This window comes from Pseudophryne corroboree (assembly GCF_028390025.1).
Source record: "Pseudophryne corroboree isolate aPseCor3 chromosome 3 unlocalized genomic scaffold, aPseCor3.hap2 SUPER_3_unloc_25, whole genome shotgun sequence".
Classification (NCBI taxonomy): Eukaryota; Metazoa; Chordata; class Amphibia; order Anura; family Myobatrachidae; genus Pseudophryne; species Pseudophryne corroboree.
The window spans coordinates 531,930-544,293 of record NW_026967514.1 but is presented as its reverse complement, the minus strand read 5'-3'; the positions used below and the strand labels follow the sequence as shown (position 1 = coordinate 544,293).

The window sequence follows — 12,364 nt, the reverse complement described above, 5'->3', positions numbered from 1 at the left end:
ACCCCAGGGATCTGTACTTGGACCAGTGCTTTTTAATATCTTTATTGGCGACATTGCAAATGGCATTAAAGGGAAAGTATGCCTTTTTGCAGATGACACAAAGGTATGCAACAGGGTAGACACACCAGGTGGGGTAAAACAAATGAATGAGGATCTAGGTAGACTAGAGGAATGGTCAAGAGTCTGGCAATTACAGTTTAATGCCAAAAAATGCAAAATCATGCACTTGGGTCTCAAAAATCCTAAAGCTAAATATAGTATTAATGGCACTATACTGGAAACTACTGAGGAGGAAAGGGATCTAGGAGTCACTATTTCAGATGACTTAAAAGCAGGTAAGCAATGTAACAAGGCAATGAGGAAGGCTAGTCAGATGCTTGGCTGCATTGGGAGAGGAATCAGCAGCAGAAAGAAAGTAGTAATAATACCACTGTATAGGTCATTGGTACGGCCTCATCTAGAATACTGTATTCAGTTCTGGAGGCCATATCTTCAAAAGGATATTAATACATTAGAAACTGTACAAAGGAGGGCAACTAAAATGGTGCATGGCCTACATCACAAAACATACCCAGAAAGACTAAGAAATTTCAATATGTATAGTCAGAGCCGGCCATAGCTATAGGCAAACTAGGCAATTGCCTAGGGCATTTGATATGCCTAGGGGCATCAGCAGCTTCTGCTGATTAAAATGATATGCGGCATGCCTATATTCTGTATGTAGCATTTCATATGCAGATACAGCCACAGTATCACACAGTATATAGGCATGCAGCATATCATTTTAATCAGCAGAAGCTGCTTGTGCATCCTAGCCACATACCAATGCATTGCAAATAAGATGCACTTTCATAAAAAAAGGTGCCCGATGTTAGCATTGATGCAAGATTTGTGAGGACACATCTGTATCCAAGCAGAGGCAGAGGTCACAGTGTTAGTGGCAGTGTGAGTGCTGTGTGCATGTGAGTGGGTTGGTTGTGCAGTAGTGTTCGGAATATGTGTAAGGAGCATTATGTGTGTCATGTAAAAATGCATTAATAATGTGCAACATATGTGTAAGGGGCCCTGTGTGTCATTACGTGTATAAGGGCATTAATAATGTGGAGCATATGTGTAACAGGGTACTACTGTATGTGTGTCATTATGTGTATAAGGGCACTAATAATGTGCAGCAAATGTGTAGGGGGCACTATACATGTCATTATGTGTATAAGGGCATTAATAATGTGCGGCATATGTGTAAGGGACATTATGTGTAAAAGGGCATTAATAAAGGTTGTCATAATGTGTAAGGCGCATTATGGTTATAAGGACATTAATAATGTGTCTCATGTGTAAGGGGCATTACTGTGTGGAATTATGTGTATAAATGCATTACTAATGTGTGGCATTATGTGTATAAGGTGCTCTACTATGTGGCATTGCGTATAGAAAGGGCACTACTGTGTTGTCTAATGTGAATAAAAAGCAATAGAGTGTGGGGTAATGTGAATAAAGAGCAATAGGGTGTGATGTAATGTGAATAAGGGGCTCTACTGTGAGGAGTAACGTTTATAAGGTAAAGTGATACTACTGTGGGATGCAATATGAATTATGGACACTATCGCATGATCAAATGTGAATAAAGTTGCAGTACTGTGTGGCGTAATTGGAATTGGGGTTACTATTGTGTGGCCATGCCCATTGCCATCAAAATCACACCCCTTTTTGGGCTGTGCGCCAAATGTGTGAACTGTTCCTATTTAAAATATAGGGGGTGCAAACCCCAAAATAAGGACTGCTATGGGTGAGGGGTCATGATGCTGGAAAAGAGGTGCAAGGTTAAAGGCGGAACCAGCGGTGGTGTTAGGGGGGCACCAGCCAAAATCTTGCCTAGGGCATCATATTGGTTAGGGCCGGCTCTGTGTATAGTTTGGAGCAGAGAAGGGAAAGGGGGGACATGATAGAAACTTTCAAATATATGAAGGCTTTTAACAAAGTCCAGGAGGGAAACATTCTCCAAATGAAGAGAAGCAATAGGACACGAGGACATGCACTGAGACTGGAGGGGGGAGGTTCAGGGGAAATTTGCGGAAAAATTATTTCACAGAAAGGGTAGTGGACAAGTGGAATAGCCTCCCATCAGAGGTGGTAGAGGCTAAGACAGTAGAGCAATTTAAACATGCATGGGATGGACATAAGGATATCCTTACAAAGAAATAAAGGATCAAATAAGGTTAGTGATAAAAAATAATATAAAAAATAAATAAATAAGGGGCAGACTAGATGGGCCAAGTGGTTCTTATCTGCCGACAAATTCTATGTTTCTATAGTGACAGTCACTTTGGTATATTTGGGAGACCCTAAATCCCACCTACCTGATCCTCCTGTGGGATCCTGGGATTCTCCTCTGTACAATCCTGGGAATACAGAGGACGGGGACATCTCTCTGGGGTATCTCTGTTACTGGGTCCATCTGTAGGAGACACACAGTGACTGAGTACAGTGTATATATGTGATTATCAGGTGATGTGTGTATATAGGGGGCCCCCATACCTGCTCTCCCCTGTACAATACATGACAGTCTCCTCTTACCCAGTGATGTGAGGGGCCGGTGATTCTCCATCATCAAGTCCTTGTACAGACCCCTGTGTTCCTCTATATACTCCTCCTCCTGCATGGAGACATAGACAGTGACATCCTGACATATTATAGGAACCAGACACACACAGTGATACAGTAATCACCCAGACACATCCCCCGGTGTTACTGTATAATGCCCCATTCCCAGCAGTAACCTCTACAGTCATCACCCAGACACGTCCCCTGGTGTTACTGTATAATGCCCCATTCCCAGCAGTCACCTCTCCAGTCATCACCCAGACACATTCCCCGGTGTTACTGTATAATGTCCCCTTCCCAGCAGTCACCTCTCCAGTCATCACCCAGACACATCCCCCGGTGTTACTGTATAATGTTACATTCCCAGCAGTCACCTCTCCAGTCATCACCCAGACACGTCCCCTGGTGTTACTGTATAATGTCCCATTCCAAGCAGTAACCTCTCCAGGCATCACCCAGACACATCCCCTGGTGTTACTGTATAATGTCCCATTCCCAGCAGTCACCTCTCCAGTCATCACCCAGACACATTCCCCGGTGTTACTGTATAATGCTCCATTCCCGGCAGTCACCTCTCCAGTCATCACCCAGACACGTCCCCTGGTGTTACTGTATAATGTCCCATTCCCAGCAGTCACCTCTCCAGTCATCACCCAGACACATTCCCCGGTGTTACTGTATAATGCTCCATTCCCGGCAGTCACCTCTCCAGTCATCACCCAGACACGTCCCCTGGTGTTACTGTATAATGTCCCATTCCCAGCAGTCACCTCTCCAGTCATCACCCAGACACATCCCCCGGTGTTACTGTATAATGTCCCCTTCCCAGCAGTCACCTCTCCAGTCATCACCCAGACACATCCCCCGGTGTTACTGTATAATGCCCCATTCCCAGCAGTCACCTCTCCAGTCAGCAGTTGAATGATCTTGTTGGTGAGTTCCAGGATCTTCTTGTCATTGTGTCTCTCATGTGTCAGTGAGTGAGGTGGAGGCACCGTGATTGGGCTCTGGGTTCTACTCAGTCCTCCTGATACACGGGGATGGCTGCTGGGTGTCTCACACCCATTGGATGTCTTCTTCACTATTGTGTAATCCTGTGTAATGGTGGAGACATCAAATATCAATATATACACTCCCAGATCCCATCACCTCCCCAGTCATGTCCCTGTATTATTACTATAGATATAAGTGACGTCACTATGAAGCTGCAAGATCCCTTAACCTCCTCAGTCGTGTCCCTGTATTATTACTATAGATATAAGTGATGTCACTGTCAGGCTCCAAGACCCCCTCACCTCCCCAGTCATGTCCCTGAATTATTACTAAAGATATAAGTGATGTCACTGTGACACTTCCAGATTCACTCACTTCCCCAGTCATGTCCCTGTTTTATTACTATAGACAAAAGTGACATCACTGTGACGCTCCCAAACCCCTCACCTACGCAGTTATGTCCCTGTATTAATACTATAGATATATGTGACGTCAAAGTGATGCTCCCAGATCCCTTCACCTCCCCAGTCATGTCCTTGTATGATTACTATAGATATAAGTGATGTCACTGTGACACTCCCAGATCACCTCACCTCCCCTGTCATGTCCATGTGTTATTACTATAGATATGTGACATCACTGCGTCACTACCAGATCCCCTTCCCTCCCCAGTCATGTCCATGTATTTACTATAGATATGTGATGCCACTGTGACGATCCCAGATCCCCTCACCTGCCCAGTCACATCACTGTACTATTACTATAGATATAAGTGATGTCATTGTGATGCTCCCAGATCCCCTCACCTCCCCAGTCATGTCCCTGAATTATTGCTAAAGATATAAGTGATGTCACTGTGACACTCCCAGATTCACTCACTTCCCCAGTCATGTCCCTGTTTTATTACTATAGACAAAAGTGACATCACTGTGACGCTCCCAAACCCCTCACCTCCGCAGTTATGTCCCTGTATTAATACTATAGATATATGTGACGTCAAAGTGATGCTCCCAGATCCCTTCACCTCCCTAGTCATGTCCTTGTATTATTACTATAGATATAAGTGATGTCACTGTGACACTCCCAGATCACCTCACCTCCCCTGTCACGTCCATGTGTTATTACTATAGATATGTGACATCACTGCGTCGCTACCAGATCCCCTTCCCTCCCCAGTCATGTCCCTGTATTTACTATAGATATGTGATGCCACTGTGACGATTCCAGATCACCTCAACTCCCCAGTCATGCCCCTGTGTTATTGCTATAGATATGTGACATCACTGCGCCGCTCCCAGATCCCCCCACCTCCGTAGTCAAGTCCCTGTATTTACTATAGATATAAGTTACTTATCAGTAACGCTTTAAAATCCTCTCACCTCCCCAGTCATGTCCCTGTATTATTACTATAGATGAGTGACGTCACTATGAATCTCCAAGATCCCATCACCTCCCAAGTCAAGTCCCTGTATTATTACTATAGATATACGTGATGTCACTGTGATGCTCCCAGATCCCCTCACCTCCCCAGTGACATCCCTGTATTATTACTATAGATATGTGACCTCACTGTGATGCTCTGATTCCCTAACATCCCCAGTCATATTCCTGTATTATGACTATAGATATTAGAGATGTCACAGTGACGCACCCAGATCCCCTCACCTCCCCAGTCATGTCCCTGTATTATTACTATAGATATAAGGTCACAGTGATGCTTCCAGATCCTATCACCTCCCCAGTCATGTCCCTGTATTATTACTATAGATATAAGTGATGTCACTGTGACACTCCTAGATCCCCTCACCTCCCCAGTCATGTTCCTGTATTATTACTATAGATATAAGGTCACAGTGATGCTCCCAGATCCCCTCACCTCCCCAGTCATGTCCCTCTATTATTACTATAGATATAAGGCCACAGTGATGCTCCCTGATCCCCTCACCTTCCCAGTCATGTCCCTGTATTATCACTATAGATATAAGGTCACTGTGACGCTCCCAGATCCCCTCACCTCCCCAGTTATGTTCCTGTATCATTACTAAAGATATAAGGTCCCTGTGACACTCCCAGTTCCCCTTACCTCTCCAATCATGTCCCTGTATTATTACTATAGATATAAGTGATGTCACAGTGATGCTCCCAGATCCCCTCACCTCCCCAGTCATGTCCCTGTATTATTACTATAGATATAAGGTCACTTTGATGCTCTCAGATCCACTCAACTCCCCAGTCATATCCCTGTATTATTACTATAGATATAAGGTCACTGTGACGCTCCCAGATCCACTCACCTCCCCAGTCATGTCCCTGTATTATTACTATAGATATAAGGTCACTGAGACGCTCCCAGATCCACTCACCTCCCCAGTCAGTAGGTAGATGATCTCCAGGGTGATATTTATTATCTTTTCAGTCCTGTGACTCCTGTCCTTGTCCATCCTTTGTGAATCAGAGAGAATACAGAACGTGTGATGTGTAATAAAGACTCCGTTCCCCACAGCTGGAGTTCCTTGGAATAAATATAATACATAAAACATATTGCACATGTAACATAGTAAATATAAAATAGAGTGGTCATTAAGTCTCCTATTTGCTCACAGCCACAGAGTCCTGGTCAGTGTCTCCAAGGTTCCGGTGACCCAGCCCCATAAGGCTGTACTACATAGTGGGACTGATCTAGAATGTAGGGCTATTGTGGGTGGAGTCACAATGAGCTGATGTTCGGTACACCGCTCATGTGCAAAACCCGTACGGAGCATGTGCTCTATGTGTCCTGAGTTGTCAGACGAGTATGGCTGCAGCCATGAAGTGGTGTAAGGGTGAGAATTGGTTGTGAAGGGACAGGGTCTCCTGAGGGAAATTTCATGGCCTCATTCATGGAGCTGCGGCGTACAGTCTCCGTGACCTCAGGATTCACAGATCCAGCTGATGGTGTAGCAAAGGTGGCAGAAGACAGGCAAGGAGGTGGCAGAAGACAGGAGGTGGAAAGGCGGCAGGAGACAGGCAGGGAAAAGGTTGCAGGAGACAGGCAGGGGAAAGGTTGCAGGAAACAGGCAGGGGAAAGGTTGCAGGAGACAGGCAAGGAGGTGGCAGGAGACAGGGAGGGGGTGGCAGGAGACAGGGGAAAGGCGGCAGGAGACCGGCCAGGGGGAGCAGGAGACAGGGAAAAGGCAACAGGCAGGGAAAAGGCGGCAGGAGACAGGCAGGTGGGCTGCAGGGTGGAGGTGGCAGGAGACAGGCAGGGGAAAGGCGGCAGGAGACAGACGGGGTAAAGGCAACAGGAGACAGGCAGGGGAAAGGCGGCAGGAGACATTATTTGTTCTCAGGAGATTGAATAATTTCTTAATCATTTGTAATAAAAGTTATATTTTACTCTTTGAGAATATCTAATTATTTCTTCACAAGAGTGCGCCCACAAAGAAGTCTACTTTCTTTCTCTTGTCACTGTGACACTCCCAGGTCCCCCTCCCCTCCCCAGTCATGTCCCTGTATTATTACTATAGATATAAGGTCACAGTGATGCTCCCAGATCCCCTCACCTCCCCAGTCATGTCCCTGTATTATTACGTTAGATATAAGTGACATCACTGTGACACTCCCAGATCCCCTCACCTCCCCAGTCATGTCCCTGTATTATTACTATAGATATAAGTGATGTCAAAGTGACACTCCCAGATCCCTTTACCTCCCCAGTCATGTACCTTTATTACTATAGATCTAAATGATGTCACTGTGACACTCCCAGGTGTGTGATATACATTTGCTTCATACTGCTTCAATTATCATCTGTTACACATGCCAGGGATATTATGGTCTCTGCTTTAATATATCCGAGAATTTGAGCAATATTTTCAATCCCCACAATTTCATATAATAAAATTAATAATAATAATAATAACAACGACACTAAAGGCTGCACCCCAGCATAAACATAATAACATGTCTTTATTAACAGGACACCACAGGTTGCTCCTCCAGTATAATAATAATAAAAGGACACCACAGGCTACTCCCCCTGTATAATAATAACAGGACACCACAAGCTGCTCCTCCTGTATAATAATAATAATTACAGGACACCACAAGCTGCTCCCTCTGTATAATAATAATAATAATAATAGTAGTAATAATAATAATAATAATAACAGGACACCACACACTGCTACTCCTGTATTGTAATAATAACAATAACAACAAGAGACAACAGGCTGCTCGCCCTGTATACAAATAATATCAGGACACCACAGGCTCCTCCACCTGTATAATAATAATAATAATAAAAATAGGACACCACAGGCTGCTCATCCTGTATAATAATAACAAGACACCACAGGCTGCTCCTGCTGTATAATAATAATAATATTAATATCAGGACACCACAGGCTGCTCCCCCTGTATAATAATAATAACAGGACACCACAGGCTGCTCCCCCTGTATAGTAATAATATCAGGACACCACAGGCTGCTCCCCCTGTATAGTAAGACGCCATTACCTGATCTCCGCGGACACTGGGAGGCTGCAGCAGTCGATGAAAACTCACTTCCTGCATGTGGAACGCACAGTCCGGAAGTAAGGTGGAACGCACAGGCAGGAAGTAGGTTATGATTGGCAACGGCTGCTACCTGGTTACTGGCCCCTCCCCTCCTTCACCCTGCCAACAGCCCCGCCCTCTGCAAATGAATATTAACATACATGTCCTCAGTGCAGGAGGCCGGCGGCCATTTTCTTGTAGATCAGTCCGGCAGCAGCAATAGGTTCCCTGGCCGTGTAGTGACGCAGGAGCGGCGGCCATTTTCCCCTGGTCTGAGCTCCGCCTTCCTTCTATCATTACCACAAGGCAGCAGGAGCAGAGAGCAGCCATTGCTGTGTCTGGCAGCAGGTAATGATATTATTATTATTATTCTATAGGCTGAGCAGCTCTGGTGTCAGGTTCTGTACTACAGGGGGAGCAGCCTCTGGTGCCTTGTCATAGTGCAGCTGGAGCAGCCTCTGGTGCTGCATTATCCCTGTACAGGTGGCTGACACTCTAGTGTCCTATTACTGCAGGCACGTCCAAACTGCTGCCCTCCAGCTATTGTGTAACTACATATCCCAGCATGCCCTGACACAGTTTTGCTGTCAAAGAATGCTAAAGCTGTGTCAGGGCTTGCTGGGATGTGTAGTTTCACAACAGCTGGAGGGCTGCAGTTTGGACATGCCTGTATTACTGTAATTAATGTAATGTGTTACCGTAATACAGGTGGCGCAGACCCCGCCGTTACCGTAATACAGGTGGCGCAGACCCCGCCGTTACCGTAATTCTATACACGGGACATTACTTGTGTTGTGGCATTGTGCTGTACAGGGGGAGCGGCCTGTGTTGTCATAGTATACAGAAGGAGTGGCCTGTGTTGTCATAATATACAGGGGTAGCATCCTGTGTTGTCATACTATACAGGAGGAGCGGCCTGTGTTGTCATAGTATACAGAGGTAGCATCCTCTGCTGTCATAGTATACAGGGGAGTGGCCTGTGTTGTCATAGTATACAGGGGAGTGGCCTGTGTTGTCATAATATACAGGGGTAGCATCCTGTGTTGTCATACTATACAGGAGGAGCGGCCTGTGCTGTCATAGTATACAGGAGGATCGACCTGTGTTGTCATAATATACAGGGGGAGTGTCCTGTGCTGTCATAGTATACAGGAGGAGCGGCCTGTGTTGTCATAGTATACAGGGGTAGCATCCTGTGTTGTCATAATATACAGAAGGAGTGGCCTGTGTTGTCATAATATACGGGGAAGCATCCTGTACTGTCATAGTATACAGGAGGAGCAGCCTATGTTGTCATAATATACAGGGGTAGCATCCTGTGCTGTCATAGTATACAGGGGGAGTGACCTGTGTAGTCATAGTATACAGGGGTAACAACTTGTGTTGTCATAGTATACAGGAGGAGCAGCCTGTGTTGCAATAATGTACAGGGGCAGCATCCTGTGTTGTCATAATAGACAGGAGGAGCAGCCTGTGGTGTCCTGTTGTTGTTGTTGTTGTTGTTATAATACGAGAGGATCAACCTGTGGTGGAGGAGCAGCCTGTGGTGTGCTATTATTAAACAGGGGGAGCGGCCATTGGTGTCCTATTATTATTATTATACAGTAGGAACAGCCTGTAGTGTCCTGGTATTATGCAGGAGGAGCAGCCTGTGGTGTCCTGTTGTTGTTGTTGTTGTTGTTGTTGTTATAATACGGGAGGATCAGCCTGTGGTGTCCTGTTATTATTATACAGGAGGAGCAGCCTGTGGTGTGCTATTATTAAACAGGGGGAGCGGCCATTGGTGTCCTATTATTATTATTATACAGTAGGAACAGCCTGTAGTGTCCTGGTATTATACAGGAGGAGCAGCCTGTGGTGTCCTGTTGTTGTTGTTGTTGTTGTTGTTATAATACGGGAGGATCAGCCTATGGTGTCCTGTTATTATTATACAGGAGGAGCAGCCTGTGGTGTGCTATTATTAAATAGGCGGAGCGGCCATTGGTGTCCTATTATTATTATTATTATTATTATACAGGGGGAGCAGCCTGTGGTGTCCTGTTATTATACAGTAGGAGCAGCCTATAGTGTCCTGGTATTATACAGGAGGAGCAGACTGTGGTGTCCTGTTATTATTATATAGTGGCAGCATTATTATTATTATTTTCTCATACGTCCTAGAGGATGCTGGGGTCACCATTAGTACCATGGGGTATAGACGGGATCCGCAGGATACATGGGCACTTTAAGACTTTGAAAGGGTGTGAACTGGCTCCTCCCTCTATGCCCCTCCTCCAGACTCCAGTTTTAGAATTGTGCCCAGTGAGACTGGACGCACTACAGGGAGCTCTACTGAGTTTCCCGGAAAAACTTATGTTAGGTTTTTTATTTTCAGGGAGGACTGCTGGCAATAGTCTCCCTGCATCGTGGGACTGAGGTGAGAGAAGCAGGACCTACTTCTGTGAGTTCAATGGCTCTGCTTCTGGCTGACAGGACGCCATTAGCTCCTGAGGGTCTGATCACTAGGTACGCCTAGATGCTCGTTCCCAGAGCCGGCCGTCACCCCCCTTACAGAGCCAGAAGTCAGAAGACAGGTGAGTAGAAGAAGATCAGAAGACTTCAGTGACGGCATTCTGAGGTACCGCACAGCGATCGCACGCTGCGCGCCATGCACCACACACACACAGCAGCACTACAGGGTGCGGGAGGGGGGTGCCCTGGGCAGCAGAAAAGCCTCAAAATAAACTGGCAAAAGGGGACATAAGTGCCTAGGTACTGTCCTAACCCCCGCCAGTATAAATATATATTTAAAAAAAGCGGGACTGAACCGCGCCATTAAGGGGTGGAGCTTCGTCCTCACAGCTTGCTCAGCGCCATTTTCCGCTACACAGGCTGCAGAGACGCTGGTCCTTCCTCACACTTCTGAATAAGTATCAGGGTGCAAAACGGAGGGGGGGCACAGAAATATTGGTGCAATATATGTGTATATATATATATATATATATATATATATATTTAATATAAAGCGCTGCAGGTCTGGGCATTCTTTAGTGTTTTAGAACCAGTGAGTAGGCGCTGGGTTGTGAGCTGGCAAATCTCTGTGTCTCTCTGACAGACTCTACTGTGGGTCTGTCCCCTATATGTCCGGTGTGTCTGAGGGTGTTTGGTGCACGTGCGTCGACATGTCTGAGGCTGAAGGCTCTTCCCTGGAGGAGGCTGTATTAGGGACAAAAACGGCTGCGGGGGTGACCCTGTCGGCACCGCCGACTCCTGATTGGGTAAATGTGTTCCTCTTATTAGTAAGAGGCTAGATAAGTCTGAGTCTCAGACCCAGGCATGGAAGAAATCTGTGGGGGATATGTTATTCCAAAGTCAGGTCTCCTCAGGGTCACAAAAACGTACGTTGGCCCAGTTGGCAGACACTGATACCGACACGGACACTGATTCCAGTGTTGACTATAGCGATTCCAGGTTAGACCCAAAATTGGCAAAAAGCATTCAGTACATGATTGTGGTGGTTAAAGATGTATTACATATCACGGAGGACTCGGCTGTCCCTGATAAAAGGGTCTGTATGTATAAACAAAGGAAACCTGAGATATCGTTTCATCCCTCTCATGAACTGAACACGCTATTTGAAAATGTTTGGGAAGGTCCTGACAAAAAGTTTCAGATTCCCAAAAGAATTATGGCAGCTTATCCGTTTCCCTCGACGGATAGGGAAAAGTGGGAGTCACCCCCCACTGTGGACAAGGCCTTGTCTCATTTGTCTGAAAAGGTGGCTCTCCCGTCACCTGACACGGCGGCCCTTAAGGATCCTGCGGATCGTAAACAAGAAACTACGTTGAAGTCCATTTATGTGACCGCGGGTACACTACTCCGACCTGTCATTGCGTCTGCGTGGGTAAGTAGTGCTATCGAAAAGTGGGCAGATAACTTGTCATCTGATATAGATACCCTAGATAGGGATAGTATCCTCTTGACACTGGGTTATATCAAGGACGCTGCAGCATACCTTAAGGAAGCTGCGAGAGATATTGGTCTTTTGGGATCAAAGGCCAATGCCATGGCTGTCTCAGCTAGGCGTGCGTTGTGGATTCACCAATGGAATGCTGATGCTGACTCCAAGAAAAGTATGGAATCTCTACCATATAAAAGTAAGGCCTTATTTGGAGACGGCCTTGATGATTTGGTGTCTAGGCTACCGTGGGTAAGTCATTCTTTTCACCTTCTGTTCCTCCACAACAAAAAAAAC

General features: G+C 45.9%; 1 protein-coding gene across 2 annotated transcripts in view; it reads right to left on the bottom strand.

Moving 5' to 3' along the window:
* LOC134983821 (zinc finger protein ZFP2-like) overlaps window positions 1-8,170 on the bottom strand; it is a 28,242-nt gene extending 20,072 nt beyond the window's left edge. Inside the window, exons 1-5 of one of the 2 annotated variants that reach the window (XM_063949450.1) lie at window positions 8,092-8,170; window positions 5,958-6,106; window positions 3,504-3,695; window positions 2,575-2,653; window positions 2,358-2,455 (exon numbers count right to left, since the gene is read on the bottom strand). In XM_063949450.1, coding sequence (XP_063805520.1) covers window positions 2,358-2,455; window positions 2,575-2,653; window positions 3,504-3,695; window positions 5,958-6,035 — 447 coding nt within the window. In that variant the 5' untranslated portion in view covers window positions 6,036-6,106; window positions 8,092-8,170. Of the gene's footprint in view, window positions 1-2,357; window positions 2,456-2,574; window positions 2,654-3,503; window positions 3,696-5,957; window positions 6,107-7,298; window positions 8,014-8,091 lie in introns of those variants that run through there. The other variant, XM_063949451.1, reaches the window with a different exon arrangement.
* Window positions 8,171-12,364: the final 4,194 nt, after the last annotated feature.